General features: G+C 45.0%; 1 protein-coding gene across 1 annotated transcript in view; it reads left to right on the top strand.

Annotated features, from left to right (window-relative positions):
* HTR4 (5-hydroxytryptamine receptor 4) overlaps nt 1-18985 on the top strand; it is an 86301-nt gene that overhangs the window by 19120 nt on the left and 48196 nt on the right. Inside the window, 4 exon segments of the mRNA XM_032196883.1 lie at nt 2153-2278; nt 3216-3416; nt 17696-17853; nt 18506-18984. Coding sequence (XP_032052774.1) covers nt 2153-2278; nt 3216-3416; nt 17696-17853; nt 18506-18984 — 964 coding nt within the window.

Below are 18985 nucleotides of genomic sequence, written 5' to 3' on the forward strand. Positions count from 1 at the left end.
AACAATCTCACAGCACTAATCCTGGGTGCCAAGTGCCAGCTCTGTGCACGGTGAAGGAATCTCCCTGCAGAATTAGTGCCGAATGCTGCTCCTAATGCTGGTTTATTTCTAGCCACACCTGATGCTATGAACAAACACTTGTTCTCACCACTCTGATGTACTGTGGAAAGTGACACAGGCAGGAGGAGGTTTGGGATGCCTTTTGTTCTGGATAAATAATTAGAAATAGCCTAAAAAGAAAAGTGGCTCAAAAATTTGGTAAGAAACACAGTTTTATGAATGCTATCCATTGCACATTATGTATTACCCTCCTCTTTTGCAGACTCAAAAAAAAATAAATTAAACAAATAAACAAACAAACAACAAACCAAACCAAACAAAAAAGAACGTTTAACAAGATATTTGTAGAAATACAGATTTAAGATATATCTAACATTGTGTCTGCATGTTATCCTTCCTTCTTTCCTTTCCTTGCCTTGCCTTGCCACGCCTTGCCTTTTCACTAGCTGAAAGAAATTATCAATGTCAAGATAGAGGGAAGTTTGGCACTTCCTTTTCCAACAGTTGTTTTAATTTCCCTAAATCTAGAACAGTTTCTAAGTAAAACAGCAAAGAGAAAAGGAGAGGAGAGGAGAGGAGAGGAGAGGAGAGGAGAGGAGAGGAAAGGAGAGGAGAGGAGAGGAGAGGAGAGGAGAGGAGAGGAGAGGAGAGGAGAGGAGAGGAGAGGAGAGGAGAGGAGAGGAGAGGAGAGGAGAGGAGAGGAGAGGAGAGGAGAGGAGAGGAGAGGAGAGGAGAGGAGAGGAGAGGAGAGGAGAGGAGAGGAGAGGAGAGGAGAGGAGAGGAGAGGAGAGGAGAGGAGAGGAGAGGAGAGGAGAGGAGAGGAGAGGAGAGGAGAGGGAGAGGAGAGGAGAGGAGAGGAGAGGAGAGGAGAGGAGAGGAGAGGAGAGGAGAGGAGAGGAGAGGAGAGGAGAGGAGAGGAGAGGAGAGGAGAGGAGAGGAGAGGAGAGGAGAGGAGAGGAGAGGAGAGGAGAGGAGAGGAGAGGAGAGGAGAGGAGGGAGGGGAGGGAGGGGAGGGGAGGGGAGGGGAGGGGAGGGGAGGGGAGGGGAGGGGGGGGGTGGGGGGGGGTGGGGCGGGGCGGGTGGGGGCGGGGAGGGTGGGGGGGGGGGGGGGGGGGGTGGGGGGGGGGGGGGGGGGGGGGGGGGAGGAGAGGGGAGGGGGGGGAGGGGGGGGGAGGGGGGGGGAGGGGGGGAGGGGAGGGGGGGGGAGGGGGGGGGGAGGGAGGGGGGGGGAGGGGGAGGGGAGGGGAGGGAAGGGACGGGAGGGAAGGGAGGGGAGGGAGGGAAGGGAAGGGAAGGGAAGGGAAGGGAAGGGAAGGGAAGGGAAGGGAAGGGAAGGGAAGGGGAAGGGAAGGGAAGGGAAGGGAAGGGAAGGGAAGGGAAGGAAGGGAAGGGAAGGGAAGGGAAGGGAAGGGAAGGGAAGGGAAGGGAAGGGAAGGGAAGGGAAGGGAAGGGAAGGAAGGGAAGGGAAGGGAAGGGAAGGGAAGGGAAGAAGAGAAGAGAAGAGAAGAGAAGAGAAGAGAAGAGAAGAGAAGAGAAGAGAAGAGAAGAGAAGAGAGAGAAGAGAAGAGAAGAGAAGAGAAGAGAAGAGAAGAGAAGAGAAGAGAAGAGAAGAGAAGAGAAGAGAAGAGAAGAGAAGAGAAAGAAGAGAAGAGAAGAGAAGAGAAGAGAAGAGAAGAGAAGAGAAGAGAAGAGAAGAGAAGAGAAGAGAAGAGAAAAGAGAAGAGAAGAGAAGAGAAGAGAAGAGAAGAGAAGAGAAGAGAAGAGAAGAGAAGAGAAGAGAAGAGAAGAGAAGAGAGAAGAGAAGAAGAGAAGAGAAGAGAAGAGAAGAGAAGAGAAGAGAAGAGAAGAGAAGAGAAGAGAAGAGAAGGATTCAGCCTTTCTGCTGATGAACACGAGCCTCTCAGCTTTCTCTGTAAATAGGAAAAACTCTTTGTTAAGGAGTGCTGAGGTCTTGGTGGGCTGTTTGGGGATGCTGCTGCTGTGATGGCCAAGTGGGTGCTTGGCGTCCTTGGCTCTGCAGGAACCTGGGCAGCCCCCAGACTCTGGTGCATTTTCTTTATTTTCCTTTTTTTTTTTTTTCTGTGCTCTCCAGTTCAAGTGAGGGCTTCAGCATAGCAGAGAAGATTGTGTTGCTCACCTTCATCTCAGCGGTTATTCTGATGGCCATCCTGGGGAACCTGCTGGTGATGGTGGCGGTGTGCCGGGACAGGCAACTCAGGTGAGCCCATGCAGCCCCCACAGCTCCCCCTTTAGCCAGGGGGCACGGGGCAAGGCCCCAGATGAAAGCCCTTTGCATGAATCTTGGAGCATAGACCATGAAGGAGGTGCCACCATTAGCTGTGGGGCAGTGTCATGCTGCCAACTCGGTCTCGGTGTCCCTGCCCTCAGATCTGCCCTGTGGCCATGGGACCATTGCAGTCTCCATCCCCTACACATTTAGCACTTTTGGTGTCAAAACCAGATAAACCAGTGAAAAACAGAGCAAAGCAGCAGTGCTCAATCCCATCTCCAATTCCCTTTCTCACTAGCCCCTGAGTAAAACATGCAGCTCGAGGTCCTTCTACCGCAGCCTGGCAAATGTTCCCAACAATCTGGGGCGGTTCACAGGCAAAACTCCTGTCTTGAGGCTTGCTGCTCCCCCTGCGATTTGTCAGACCAGCCCCACGAGCGGAGGGAGATATTCAGCAGCCTCTATTCATATTCTGCGTGGGATTTTTAATGGATTTAATTCTATTTTATTGTTATGATTTAAAAAGTACTCTTCAAGTTAAAATTATAGCTTCGGTCTCGATTCTTCTCAGTGCTTTCTGGAAGGATTTTGTCAATTTACAAGTTAAAATAAAATCCCCCTCCTCGCCACCAAACTCTCCAGTGCAAGCTGTGAGACTGAGCCAGAGGCAAAGGCCTGCAGGCATCTATTTACCTCTTACATGTGAGCAGGAAAATGTGTTTACACAGGGGAGACAGGTTGTTTAGGTGTAAAAAACAGGAACAAGCTAGGCATGACAATACATGTATAAAGTGGGAAATTTGTTAGACAGGACCTTTCTACATATATATGATGGAGCAATTTAGACCCAACCACAAGCTGAATTCTCTGTCTACATGTAGAGGATGCTTCATTGAAGCTGTTCATTTTGTTATCTGTCTTGCAGGAAAATCAAGACCAATTATTTCATTGTTTCCCTTGCCTTTGCGGACTTGCTGGTGTCAGTGCTGGTGATGCCATTTGGAGCCATCGAGCTAGTTCAGGACAACTGGATCTATGGAGAGATGTTCTGCCTTGTTCGGACATCTCTCGATGTCCTTCTCACCACAGCATCAATCCTGCACCTGTGCTGTATCTCACTGGACAGGTATGAGCAGAGCAGCAGAGAAAATCATGTTTGCTTCAAGTTTTTTCAGTGTTGTTGCTTATCTGCAGTAGCCAAAGGGTGAGCATGAGCCTGCTGGGTACCATGCAGCAACAAATCTCTCTTGGTAGCTCTTTTTGGAGAGAGCTGACTGAATCCTCACCAGTGTAGGAAGACTTTGAAGGGAATGAGATTATTGTTGATAAAACAAGCTAGGTTCTCGGCCAGTTCCTGGCACAGCTTTGTTTGTGTTATTGTTCAGACGTGCTACGGATTCTCCTTCAAGGTAAAGAAAAGACATCCGTAAAGATGCGTCTGCAGGAAAGATATGCAAGATCTGCACCAGGAGGTGCATCTTGCACAGGTCGCTGTATTTGCAGGGGAAGTGCTGCTCATGGCCAGGGGCTGTGGGGAAGGCTGGGCTGGTGATCAGCTCGCTGTGCACCCAGGGACTGAGGCACTAAACTCTGGCTTTCTCTCTTATCAAAAAGTGTTTGACAAATCTTTCAAGTGCTATCAGAACTGTTTTTCCTGCTGTTAGTCAGACAAACACCCATATTACTAAATGACACATTTTGACATATATTAATAGGTTATATAGAGAAAGACTTAGAAAGCAAGCCCCCGCCCCCAAATTTTATAAACTTTTTTAGCTAAGACATCCATTTGCACATCTTCACTAGTGACGGCTAACAAGGAGGTAAGTAAAGCTGTTGAAAAGGTACATAGGCTTTGTGGGAGATTCTAAAAACTTTATTTTAAACTTTTCTTGAAAAATGAAAGTGAAGCCAAAATCCTAAAGAAATCACAGCAAACAGTTTTGTTTTACTGATGTCTGCAATGTTTCGAGGTAAACTGTAGACCTTTTCAACTTTAAAACAAACCTTACAGAATAGCAAGCATTTTTCAGTCTAAATACTTAAAACATTTTGACCAGCTGTTCTAACAGGCAATATTTAGAGTCTTCAGTTGCTTTCTGTGCAGATATTTCAATACCTTTAAAAATACCATTACTTAGCATTACTAATATGGCTAAAATAACCATAATCATTCTCATCATCATGACAACTGGTATTTAAATAACATCTTTCATCCAAAGTGTCTGTACTCAGCCAGGCTTCAAAAGATAGTTGATTAACTTCTCCACTGATTGGCAGAACTCCTTTTGTGTGGGAGGCAGGGGCACCACCACGTAAAGTAGCGCACCCAGATAGGAGCTGATGTGCAATAGCTGTGGTGTGTTTCTGTAGCTGGAAGTTTAGATGGCTGGAACGCAAATGAGGAGCTCATTATCTTAAAAACATTGACAAATTGCCACTTTGAGCCAATTACCAGTAAAGCAGATGTGAGGATGTGGACTCGTTATTTAAAATCATGGAGTTTGATTCTTCAGGCCCTTAAGTAACATCAGGGGGTTGTGCAGAAGGAGGACACAAAGGGAATATATTAATGCCACCTTCCAAGGGGCAGGGACTCCATGTGGGGTCTGTAGAAAAGAAATTTCCCCCTCCTCCTGCAGATGCCCCCCTCTTGCAGCCCCCCAACACCTGGTGAGCTCCCACGTCTGCTGTCCCCACTGGTCCCCCTGCTGTTAGGACAGCCTTGCTGGGTGTCCAAGGGTGGGGAGACTGCCCCAGATTGTGGCTGTCAATGTGCGTGGTGTGGAGGTGGGGATCCGGGGACACAGAAGAGGCATGGCAGCTTTACACAGGAAGATTTGCTCTTTGTACACAGAGCAGAGGCAGAGTTTGCAAACATGCAGCTCAGCAGAATGAGCTGAAACTGGAAATACATTTAAAAAAATAAATGAGATGGGTTAGATTACTGAATAAAACATTCAGAGCAGAGTGGGAACACCTGGACAGGACAACATGTTTCTCTTCCACCCTCTCCTGTTCTCTGGCCCGGGGAGCCTTGCATGCTCTCTGCCGCATGCAGAGCTGCTCTTGCGAAGGGTGCGAGAGAAATCCCCCAAAACCTGCCACACCCCCAGTATTGGCCATATTAGACTAAACAGCAGTCAAATGGCTTGAAGAGAAGCAGAAGGTGAATTCATTGCTCACTGATGAGCATGCTGAAAGCCTCCGTGAGCCCAGGTATGAGGAAACAGAGCTACACTGCCTGTGATTCAGAAACACGGCAGCAATTTTGAACAGCTGACAAACCTGAAGTTGCCAGATGTTAGGGAATTTTTTCAGGGCACACAAATGCTCTTTCTCTTTCGTGTGTGTTTACCATAAGTGTGCTGTTCTTTGCTCTCAGACTGAGGAAGGGAAAAAGCTTTCCATGCTGGTGGCTGGACGCAGCCTGACATGGGTAATTATCGCAGCCCTTATTGTTCACTTAGTGCTTTCACATTGAGGATGGTGCCTCTGCAGACCAGCTGCATGGCTGATCTAAATTTTAGGTAATTCCCTGGTATCACGTTTTTCTTGTTTTTCTTAAGTGCTTGTTAGAGCCACGAGCATCACACACACACAGCACCATTAGCAGAGCACTAGCAGCAACATCCCCAAGCCAGGCTGCTCCTCTCCAAAGGCACTTGAATGTGCCATAGGCACTTTCCTCTGCTCTCTGATCTCTCTCTAATAACACCTCTCCTAGCCAGTAAATCCAGCTCTAGACAGTTCATATAGGGTGCTATTTTGACTCCATAGGTAATCATTTGGAGCTTCACCTGATGTGAAAGAAGACAGGATATCATCTCAGACTTTTCAAAAGATAAATTATTTCTCCCAGTACTAGAAGGCAAGCTGGGCCTGTGTCTGCTGGCAGTGAATGTCAGCTGAAAGAAAGCCCAGGACCTCCCTGTCTCATCTGAAAAGGAGAGTCCCAAAGCAACCACATGGCTTTCACCATCTTCTGTTAGATCAGACCCCTCAGTGTGAGTCTGATTCAGTCTCAAGACTGGGGGCTCTTGGGTTATCCCAGGACTAAATGCCAAGCTTAGAGCACCCACCTTGAGAAGATGCAGGTGCCTTTCACTGACATGAGACATGATGGGGTCTTTCCCTTCACCTCCCAGAGGAGGCATTTGGGTGGAAGAAGACAGGGAGAATGCAGACAGTTTGATTTTGTCCTTTGCCACCTGCCTAAGGATGTGCTGCAGTCTCTTTGCTGCACTGTAAGGCACGTTGTGCTTGTGCTGTGTCCTACCTCAGGTAACCTGGAGCTGGTGCCAGTCCCTCTCCACTCCTGTGTCCTTTACATAGACATTGTTCTCCTTTGGCTGCCATGAAGCTGGCTGCTGTTCCAAACCTTGGCAAGCAGCACAACAGGGATTATTTACAACTCCTGGGTAGAGTGATGGGTGCAGAATAACAGGTTAATTTTCCATACGAAAAGGAGGCTAAAGCCCACCTTTTATATATGGCCTTTTCTCCTTGGCAGTGTGCCTCCCCCTTGCTGTGACTGTCTGGGCAGCATCACCTCCAGCTTTGTTTGATCTGTGGGTCTCCTGAGAAGGGCAAGGAGAAAATTTCTACCTTACTTCACTTCTGTACTAGACAGCAAAAGGAAAAGCAGCCAAGCTTCAGTTATATTTGAATAGATACCAGTACCAAAAGTTTCTAAATTCCACCTATTTCTTGAGCACTTTGCCAAAATCCTCCTCCTTTCACAGACTAAACTGAAAAATTTATGGTTTTCCTGGTGTGTATTAACTAAAACATGGGTAGCTGACAGCAGTCTAACAGCAATAAATGACTTGACAGAGAGCCATCCATAACCCAAGTGAGCACCCAACACGTGCTACTAACAGCTATGATTTAACACAGTGACAAAAGCCACCTGATTTCCAACTGCTGGCTAAAGTTTTTCTTCTTCTGGGGCTTGGGCTACAGGCTTTCAAAGCAAATCTCTCATTTACCTTGTGTATATATGAACTGAGATTTGAAAACCCAGTTTAATTTTTTGCAGCACTCTGTGACCTTCTCCAGGCAGCTTTCAGATCAGCTCGAAATACTCCCTCTGATGTGAGTAAGAGCCACATGTCTTTCTTTTTCCCTCTCATCTGCATATCCTCACACTTTAATGGTTGCTGGCAGATACTTGGATTTCTGTGGCAGTTTTGTGGTGGTTTGTGGCTGTTTTCCCCAGTGATGACTGATCCCAGAACAGTGTTAGGAGCACTGAGAAGACCAGAGCAGGTAGATGAGTGCCGGTGCAGGGGGGATGACTCAGCCCATCCTTGACCTTTCTTCATCACCACTGCTCACCACTCCTGGCAGACGGCTTTGGGGGAGCGCAGACAGCACGGCTGCCTCCACCGTGCTTTATTTCATGTTTGCTAGCTGTTGCCCTTCTGTTCATTCAGACTTTAATGGAGCATGTTTTTTTCTAGCTGGTGTTTTTTCTGTGATTCATATATTTCCTGACTTCTGTTTTATTTCAGGGCATACACTTATTATTTTTTTTTTTTTTTTAAGAAAGCTTTGTGGTTATTCTAAATCCCGGAACTCAGTTTGGAAAGTCATTCTGTTCAACATTTGTTGAAAGTGTTGCTTGAAAGAGCTTTAGCTGATAACATCTTGTATCTATTTCATTACCGGGTCTGAAGAAAAGGATTCAGATTTGAATTCTCAAAGGCATTCAACAGGATTTTGAGAAAACCTGGAGAAATCACGACATGAACAGGGTGAATCGATGTTACCAGTGAGACACAGGGAGCAAAGTACTGCCAAGCCTTAGGGAAGCTCAGTGTGATCTGAAAACATGTTTCTCCAAGGTGTCAGAGGTACCTCAGTGCTCACTGAATCCAAATCTTGCTGTCACTGGGTTATACTTTTTCATTATCTTTTTGGTGTTCTAGTATAAAAGAAAAATTTGGCCTTGAATTTTTTATTTATTGCACGTTTTATGCATACCTATCTATTCTTTGTGCCTATGCAATAAAAATAATTGCACTGCATATAAACAGACCAGGAAGCTATGATAGAGTCTCCAAATACCGTTAACCTGCCAGGAAGGCAATTTTCTTCTCCAGTATTTGCAATACAATTTTGGGGGAAAAAAAGGGAAACAAATAGGTCCTGTGACCACATCCTCCAGCTCTCCTGGCTGCAGCCCAGGCAGCGAAGCTGTCCTCCAGGCCTGCATCTCTGCTGGGCAATACATCTACTGCTCACCTGCAGTGCTAGAAGCATTTGTTGAGCTGCTATGTAACATGCAACAAAACAGACCTAGCCATGTGTTTGTGTAGTCAGAGCTCATCTTACAGGAATCCAAACATACCGCATGATCACTGCTAAATAAAGGCTAAAGCTAAGCAGATGTATCCAAAGAGTGTTGGAGCACCAGAGTGACAGATGCTTGTTGCACTATTTACAAACATTAATTAACATTAATGTACTGTTTAGACATCAAAATAGCACAATCCCTTGAGAAAAGTGATGTTTTAGAGCCTAAAAATTCCTGAGTGCCTCAGAGTTGGATCAGGGGGCGTGGCTTGCCCTGCTGCGGGGGCATTTGGTCCTCGCAAGGACAGGGAGAAAGCAGCTGCACCCAGCTGTGCTCTGCAAGGCATCTGCTGGCTGGCAAGCAGGGGCACGAGGAGACTCCTTGGGCTTTAAATAGCTACCGCAAAGTAATGATTAGACACTCAGCACTCTGCTTCAGTGACACAAGTGTCTGCTATAATGTTGAACCAGGCTGTGAATCCCCCTTATCCCTTTGAGTTGTAAAGGTGCCCGGTCTTCTACAATTGATCAGGAGGAGTAGGGAAGAGACGGCACAGGAAGGGGATGAGCTGCAGCCGTGCAGGACTGGGACATGACGTACAGCTGCAGGGTATCCCCATCAGCATGTGGCTTGGAGAGAAAGCTAGCACAGGAGCTGCAGAATTCAGGCTGGAGAGCATTATGAGAAATAATAGAGCAGATGGTCATAGCACAGCCTGAGGCAAGCACTGTCCTTTATTAATCTCTACAAATCCTCTAGAAATATGGAAATTTATTTCACCACCATTGCTGCCAATAACCCTGCACACACACCAATCTGCACAGGGACCATGGAGGAGCCTTCCATCTCCGTTTGGCAACATACATTTGTTTGTATTACTAGCTAAATTTATCCAGTTCCAATTAACTGTTCTCTTTAGCATTTTTCTCAGTGTAATTATCTCAACACCAGCAGGCCGTTGTTTTTCTAATAAGAATTTAATTTTGTTAGATATAATAATTTTAGGACATTTTTCTTCTGGACCAGCAATGTATAACTTTGTTCTATTTGGCACAGTCAGACACCATGGCTTATTTGCTCAATGGGAAAAAGGAAAAGAGAAAGAGCTGCTCTCTCCACAAATAAAGTAAAAATCTATTTATGTGGAGGCCAGAATCTGGTTTCATGGAAATAACAGCAAAGCCAGTATCACAGAATCACAGAATGACTCAGGTTGGAAGGGACCTTGAACATCACCCAGTTCCAACCCACCTACCACAGACAGGGATGCCACCCACTAGATCAAGTTGCCCAGGGCCTCATCCAGCCTGGTCCTGAACAACCCCAGGGTTGGGGCATCCACAGCCTCTCTGGGCAACCTCTTCCAGTGCCCTCTGAGTGAGGAATTTTCTCCTAACCTCTAATTTCAATCTCCCCTCTTTTAGTTTGAAACCATTCCCCCTTGTCCTGTCATCATCTGATTGAGCAGAGTCACTCTCCAGTAGCACTGTTTTAATTTCACACACACACAAAAAAATTGAAATTCTAGCTCTCTAGACTTCCTAATTTTTGTTGGGGTTCAGCTGAAGACTTTGGCCCTCTCTGGTTGACTGGGGGAGAGGAGGAATGTGCAAAACCCTGCTTGGATTTGCTTTTGTTACTCACGCCAGAGTAGAACTCCAAAAGACAAAGAAGAGGGCTTTCCCAACTAGGCTCATCATTATGTAGCTTGTGTCCCACGAAGAGAAGAAATTCCTCTGTTCTAAAATGCACATCCCTGCCACCTGCAAGAGTTTGCCACCCGTTCAGCTCAGCATCTTCAGTATCTGAGCTCGCTGCAGGCCACCCTCTTTGCTTTGTGATAGACTCTTTAAGAAGGTTAAAAAAGTAATCAGTGAGAGAATTCAGTAAATTTTCCTTGGCTCATTTTTGCCTCAGTGCTGCTAAAACATATGGCATGTGTATCACTTAATACATGCGCGTGACACCACGTGGATTTATATGTGGGCCACCCACATGGCCCAGGCTGTTTGGTAAAGGTGGGTGTGTATTTGTCTGTCTGGAATATCTAAGGAGCTGCTTTCAGGGTAGTGTCTACATACCCATAGCTCAAACAACTGAATTGTATTGCAAACCAAGCAGATACTTTTTTTTTTTTTTTTTTTTTTTTTTTTTTTTTTTTTCCGAAGGGAAGGAATAATCTAATGCAGTAATTAGGTTTCTGTAGTGCCCAGAAGGTAAGGAGAGAGCAGCAGTGGTAAGAGCATCACTTATCTTGAAGAGTGAGGACTCCAGGAGTGCTCTCTGGAGATGTGCCCAGGACAGCTTGCTCACTGCCATGGGCCTGAGGAGGAGCTTGGACATCCAGGCTAATGGGGGACAGTGCTTCTCTTTAAGCACAGAAACTGGGGTTTATAATGTTACTGGCCCAGCTGGTTATAGAGATCCTTGGACCTTTGATTTCAGTCTTGACCACGGATCCTGGACACAACTTGAGTCTCATCGTGCTGGTGCTTGATGAGTATGCAGGTAGTCACTGCCACAAATAGCTACCCCTGCTGTAGATCACAGCTACATTGTGCTGCTGTCAGCCCTAGGTCAGGATTGTACTGAGATGCCATGCTGTTTCTCAGTCCTTCTGCTTGCCTTTCTTGTCTCCAACAACATAGGCACTATAAATTTGTGGTAAACACGTGTCATCACTTGAAAGTTCATGTGATCTTCAAAAATCTTTTTTTTTTCTCTATTTTTTTTTTCTCTATTTTTTTTTTTTCACTGGAGAACGGGCAGGGTGTGATACAAAGAGCGTGCATATGTTTGTGTGTGTATACACAGGATCCTCCATACAGGCAGAGGCACCAACAAACACCCATGATTTACAGCACTTACATTTCCATGAAAGCATTGGACCTACACAACAGATTCAGAATTCAGTCATACAAGGCAAGAATGTAACCGAATATTCCGATAGACCGAATTTTCGGTCTATTTTCTCTTTGGCTTCACAGCTTCCCTCCTGTCTTCACATATACACAAGTTTAACATTAGACAAGCTGTCCATGATCCTGCTGCTGAGGAATGTGATATTATGCCTTCTCTGCATGATGCGTTGAAGGTTGTTAGGTACAAATCTGTTGCTGGTGTACAGTTCATTGTGCATTTATAAATGATTTTTGGGAGCACTGATCAAAAAGAGGAGCTCACCAGCAGGCAAAATGCAAGTCCTGTTGGGAAAAGGAAAAAATATTCTGCTCTTACAGCAGTTGGAAATTGTGTATATGTGGCTCCCCTGTGGGGCACTGAACACAGAGTTTTTTTATAGCTTTTATGCACATAATGGAGGTGCACTTGCATCCCCTCTGAGTTAATGACGCAATTTGTAGCAGATGAGGTTCACTTTTGGGAATCGATCTACTTGGTACTAATCAGTCCCTCCCAAATTCATTTCCCTGGAAGACCAGGGACAATCACATATATGCTCCTCGAGACAGAGTTTGGCCACTGTACTGTTCTGCAGAGCCACTGAAGGACCACGGGCAGGTCACAAATGCTTGGTAGCCAAACATATCTGCAATGACCGTCAGAGCTGTACGTAAGGCCGCAGAGCTATTTTGTTCTGCATGAGCCATCTGTAAAATGTTAGTTCTTGATTCATTCACATGTGGTAAATGCCTGGTATGGGAAAGGAAAAATATTATAATAACCTTTGCTTTGTGGGGCTTCTTGGAAGATCTACAATTTCAGGAAGGGATCCGTGTATTTCCCCTTCAGCTGAGAATGTCAAAATAGAGATAGAAGAGAAGATGTTCTGCACCTACTACCTGCTGTAGGTAACAGGGAAGTTAACATTTCCAGGGAACTGCAGAAGCATGGGCCTTGGCTGATAATAGTAAGAATTAATATTTAACTAAACTTGGACATTGTATTAATCATGTATATGTGTATTGCATTTTATATTCATCCATCACATTGTCATAAGCAATACCTAATAAATATTCTTTATGAGCACAGGAAAACAGCTCTAGCTTGAAAGGAAGCAGAAATGTAGAATAAGAAAATGTCTTTATTCAGCTTTGACTAAAACTATTGATAATCTTAGAGATGTAATTACTTTTCTCTCAGTGAATAATAGCTGCTTAAATGTCCGAACGATTGCATACGTCAGATCATTGGCTACTGCAAAAATTGTGTGACTTCAGTGACTTTGTTAACATGCATGGATTTCTATATCTGACTTTTGAACCACTGAGCAGAAGTTCCGCTAAGCTCCAGGCAACCAGCTGTGTGTTTCTCTGCCTCACCATCAGCAAAATTATCACCCATGTCTGGATTGCAGGACCTTATTGCTGATAACAGCATGGGGACAGGAGGAACCCAGCTCGCCTTTCTGAATACAAGGGGAGTCACAGTAGCAGCAGTTAGAAAAACAGAACAAAACAAAACAAAACAAAAAAAGAAAAAAAAAAAAACACCATATAATCTTTTGACATGTAAGTGGAATAAAATTGCTGCTGAATCACTGGGAGGGAAAAAATATGAGAGCTTAAGATGTCATTTTTACAGGCATATTTTTTACTCTAATGGCCTTTAATAGCATGTACAAGTCAGTGTAATGCTGTCAGCTGCATCAGGGATAGAAGTACAGAAATGAAATAACTTGAACTGCTTCAAAGAATTGTTTTCCTGCTGTAGTTAATTAGTAATGTGTCATGTTGTTGCTTTTCTGTTTGCTGATTTAACTTCTGAAATGGTAGTTGGTGTGTTGGCCATTCTCTCCCATTTATTTGGTGAATTTCTCTTTTTGCGCTTTCTGCAAGTAAGTGTAGTTTCTTGAGATTTGCAGCAACTTGCTCTCAGAAATGTCACAGGAATCCTTTGATGTCCAGCACTGGGTAGTACTTTGCAGTGGGTGTCTCTCAGACAGTAAACAAATAAATATGTCAGGTATAATTCCCTTGTGTCTAGAGCCAAAAGTGCAGTTTCACATAATGCCAAGGAGAAGCACTGTCTGTCTGAATAAGCAGTCAAATGCATTACTGAAAATACCTGTTTGGATTCAAAGGTCGGTTTGTTTCCTTGGGGAAGGAAATCTGGAGAACACTGGGAAATCCAAACTCAATAAGCTCTGCTAATATAAGACGAGGTTACGCAAGCACATTGTGGCTGTCATGAGGAGGGTAATTATCCTAGGAACAAAGACATATTTATTCTATTCTCTGAAATCATTTAGTTGTTAAAATTTGACCATACTGATAGACTCAAAAAAAGGAGCTGTAGGGGTCCCAGATCCATCCCCCCCTCTCAAACAGGGCCAAACTCAAACCAAAATCTCTGATTTTAATCGGGTCACTCAGGCTCCTATTCAGTTCAGTTTTACATACCTTCAAGGCGGGACAACCTCGCTTGTTCAAATCTTCACCCACTGAAGGCAAGCTCCAAAACTAAGCAAATCCTGTTCCTGTAAATTATTCCTCTTCTTCTTCCTTGTGCTGCCAGAGAGATGTTGGGAACATGTTAGGACCATGTCAGTGAACACAGGAATTGGATCCACCAACTGCCATGGGAGTTAGCATTACTCCATGAGAGCAACATTTCAGGCAGTGCCCTGAAAGAACAGTTACTGTCAAATATACTGTTCCTTTGAAAGTGAAACCTTTCAGAGGAACAGGCTGATTTTCATGCACACAGAAAACCAGAAGAGAATATATAAATGATCAAATTGAAAGAGTTGAATGCTTGCTTCAACATTTTTCCCCTGTGACATTTTGAATCTTGTTTCAAAGAGATTTAAAAAAAGAAAGTTTTCTTTTGACACTTTGATTTTATTTCAACCCCTTGTGTAGAATATATCATCTCATTTTATCAAAATAAAGCAATTTAGTTGACTCCACATGACTTTTTAAAAATTTATTAAGAAAATTTGGAAATTTTTAGTGTTTTTTTTTTTTTTCTGCCTGTTTAGCACAAAATTTTCTCTTCCCCCTCAACTCTTGATGAAATAAATTGTGCACCTCAAGGACATCTCTTTTATACATACGCATAAACTGTGTATATTTGTCCATTTCCATATCTCTTATTTTAACGTGCTTCTTGCACTTAGAAGTTCTCACAGGCTCCACTTCAGGTCAGTGGTCAAACTTCAGTGTGTGTTTGCTAATTTAATGTCTCTAATTTATTATTTTGCTGGCCTCATAAAATAGACTGTTATAGACTTTAAAAATTGAAGATTGACTTTAAAAAAAGGCTGTGGATGTGGTCTACCCTGACTTCAGTAAGGCCTTTGACACCATTCCCTACAACATTCTCCTCAAGAAACTGGCTGCTTATGGCTTGGACTGGTGTACATTTTGTTGGGTTAAAAACTGGCTGGATATCTGGGCCCAAAGAGTTGTGGTGAATGGAGTTAAATCCAACTGGAGGCCGGTCACTAGTGGCGTCCCCCAGGGCTTGGTACTGGGGCCAGTCCTCTTTAATATCTTTATCAATGATCTGGAAAGCTGCCTGGCAGAGAAGGACGTGGGAGTATTGGTGGATAGTCGGCTGAATATGAGCCAGCAGTGTGCTCAGGTGGCCAAAAAGGCCAACAGCATCCTGGCTTGTATAAGAAGCAGTGTGGCCAGCAGGTCTAGGGAAGTGATTGTCCTCCTGTACTCGGCTCTCGTGAGGCCGCACCTTGAGTACTGTGTTCAGTTTTGGGCCCCTCACTACAAGAAGGACACGGAGGTGCTCGAGAGAGTCCAGAGAAGGGTGACGAAGCTGGTGAGGGGTCTGGAGAACAAGTCTTACAAGGAGCGGCTGAGGGAGCTGGGATAGCTCAGCCTGGAAAAGAGGAGGCTCAGGGGCGACCTTATTGCTCTCTACAGGTACATTAAAGGAGGCTGTAGTGAGGTGGGGGTTGGCCTATTCTCCCATGTGCCTGGTGACAGGACAAGGGGGAACGGGCTAAAGTTGCACCAGGGGTGTTTTAGGTTGGATATTAGGAAAAACTTCTTTACCAAGAGGGTTGTTAGGCATTGGAATGGGCTGCTCAGGGAAGTGGTGGAGTCACCATCCCTGGAGGTCTTTAAAAGACGTTTAGATGTAGAGCTTAGTGATATGGTTTAGTGGAGGACTTGTTAGCGTTAGGTCAGAGGTTAAACTAGTTGATCTTGGAGGTCTCTTCCAACCTAGATGATTCTGTGGTTCTGTGATTTATTCCCTTTATAAATAGTTGTTGAAACAATGGCCACTACTTCAATGCAGTGCTTATGTCCTACAGGTACACAGATGGGTGCCACATTGCAGATTGTCTGTGCTTACCAAATGTGGGAACTACATCTACCAGACAACCATTATTAATTCACTAAGAAAATATACCCATCAGGCCCATAGCTGAATTATATATTTAGTTATTTAGAAAAGATGAGAATTCATGGGCACTTTTGGTATCACTGATGTACCAGCTGTGCCAGGTGAAAATGCCAGAAGCCTAGTGAGGGACATTTGTAGGATAACCTGAGAGGCATTTCTGCTGGTCCTGGTGTTGGCCGAGCAGGACTGGGCTGACCACTGCTCTTGTCCTTCTTAACAGTTTCTATTTTCTGCAGCAGATCACCTGTGCTGTGGAGTCTAAGCAGTAGTTTCCAACTACCTATAGAGACATCTTCTCAGTTCTGAACTGCAGGATCCCTGGAGACTTTTAAAAGGAAGTTGAAAATGTTCTCAGTTTCACAATTAGAGTGAGACCTGCATTGGTTGTTAAGAGATTTTAATGCTGCTTTATGGGCTGAATTATTAAACATTTTGCACAAAAAGGCTCTTTCATAATATCCTTGTTATATATTACTTGGTATGGTCATGAAAAAAATGCTTGAAGTTCTGTAATTGAGTGTTTATGTTACTTCCTATCAATTATCTGGATCAAATGGTAGTTCAGGGACATACCTAAACTTGTAACTGGGGTATAGTGCCTTTGCAGAATGGCCATCTTCCCAGTCTGCCGTATTAGGTTTCTGTCCTGACTCCACTGCTTTACACTCAGCCCTAGTCTTTCCCGCTCTGTCGTGTTGAAATCAAAGAGACTACAGGTCTGCTACAGCAAGGAGATTGGTCGGAACAGGGGATTGAAAGCCAAGGGCATTTCGTGGCTCTGCTGTGGAAGCCTCTGGACCCCAGCAGTCTGAGCAGTGGGGACGTCAGTACTGGCATTCCTCTGCAAAGTACGCTGAAATCCTCTGAAGTTTGAAAATATTTCATTCAGAACCTGAAACAGACTGTCAGGTCAGGGCCACCAGGAATCTGCAATAGAATTTTATGGTTGCTGACCTGCTATGCCTATGGGCATTTCTTCTTTGTCTCTTATTTGGTCTACTTATTTTTTTGTCTCTTGGAGAAGACATTTCCAGTTCAAAGCTGGTTATATTAAGAGCAGGAGTCTATGTTATTGTGAATACATTGGATGGACTGGGAGAAGAAGGAGAGAACAGGGCAATTCCCCTCAGTGGGGAAAAGACTGGAAGCCCTGAGCAGACATTTGTGCTGTCCTTGTGGCAGAATGTTAAAGCATGGCCAGGCAAGAGGTGTTTACAGGGAGGTAGAAAAGGGATTTGTTTATTACTTACTTTTACAGATATTTTCACAGCTTTGAAACACTTTGTTAATTTGCAACAACAGCCTTTGCAGTCTTGTCAAAATAAATGTCCATTACAGTTAGGAAAACCCCAACATTTACTCAGTTATGGCTAAATAGAAGGAAGGTGAACTCATTCGTTGTGGTAAGGAGGGTGCAGACAGCTTTGTGACTAAGTGCAGGAGGAGAGAAGGGCTGAATGGGAGGTCACTCGCTTGCTCCATGACTTTAGACAAACCACAGCATTAATCTATGCCTTGTTTTCCCTACCTGGAAAATTAGAAAATATTGCCTTTTCCCTGCAAGGGACTATGAAACCTTATTTACTCATGCTGTGAAAATACCCTGAGCTCCTTGTGTAAGAGGCAGTCAATAGAAATAGACTATAGAATCTTTTTTTTCCCCTCTGTTTTGAAAGGCAGGAGAAACAAGCTGGAGAAAAGGCTTTACAGTTTTATTTCTAGAAGACCTGAAAGTCTCCTTCAGTGATGGTGGTTCTCTCGCTTCCTCCTTGCAGGTACTATGCTATTTGCTGCCAGCCACTGGTTTACAGGAACAAGATGACTCCATTGCGCATTGCTGTAATGCTTGGAGGCTGCTGGGTAATCCCAACATTTATTTCTTTCCTCCCAATCATGCAAGGCTGGAATAGCATTGGCATCATTGATCTGGTGAGTAATTTAGGAGATACACTGACTTGATACCAAATATATTCCCTGCTGTATATACTTCTTTAAAAAGGAATATGCAAAGAAAAGAGAGCAATAGAGGCTAAAGGAGAAGTCCTTGTTATTGAAGCAAAGGGCTTGCCGAATTTCTGGAATTTCTCTTTATAGGGATTTTCAAGGCTGCTGCCTACTGCCCCATGCCTAGAGCAGCCCCTGTCTGCTAAGTTATTAGCCTAGCCCCATCCCCACCCATCTGGCCTGTGCCACTTGGCCAGATGAAATGTGCATCCTTGGTGCAAAAGCATGTCCTGATGGACAGAGCAGTGAGCACTGCAAAAAAGCACAGCACAAAGTGAAGTTATTCCCCTTCACAGAGTATGAACTGGGCTATTAGGCTGATTTTCAGCAGCCAGGTTGAGGCATGCTCCAGGACACTGGAGCTGCACATGGGCTGGTTCCACAAACCTCAGGACCATCAGAGCCTGAGGTGTAAGCATAGTTGGGAGAGGCAGCAGTGGTAAGGCATATGGGAGAGGCAAGGGAGGAGAGAGAATAGGAAAGTGGTGGTAGAGCATCCTGACAAACAGACTGCTGATGGCAGAGGAGCAGCACTGAATCTCTTCCATTCTTTGTCCTTCTCCTTTCTCCCCCTGCCCCAGATCCAGCAAAGGCAGTTCACAAGGCTTCCAACTCCACCTACTGCATATTCATGGTCAACAAGCCATACGCCATTACCTGCTCTGTGGTGGCCTTCTACATTCCCTTCCTCCTGATGGTGCTGGCCTACTACCGCATCTACATCACCGCCAGGGAGCACGCCTACCAGATCCGGGTGCTGCAGCGCGCGGGGACCCCCGCTGACGGTCGGCAGCACCCCCCAGATCAGCACAGCACGCACCGCATGAAGACTGAGACCAAAGCTGCCAAGACCCTGTGCATCATCATGGGGTGCTTCTGCCTGTGCTGGGCCCCCTTCTTTGTCACAAACATAGTGGACCCTTTCATAAACTACACGGTGCCGGGGAAGCTGTGGACAGCTTTTCTGTGGCTGGGCTACATCAATTCAGGGTTGAACCCCTTCCTCTACGCCTTCCTGAACAAGTCTTTCAGACGTGCCTTCCTCATCATCCTGTGCTGGT

Source organism: Aythya fuligula, chromosome 14 (genome assembly GCF_009819795.1).
Source record: "Aythya fuligula isolate bAytFul2 chromosome 14, bAytFul2.pri, whole genome shotgun sequence".
NCBI classification, from domain to species: domain Eukaryota; kingdom Metazoa; phylum Chordata; class Aves; order Anseriformes; family Anatidae; genus Aythya; species Aythya fuligula.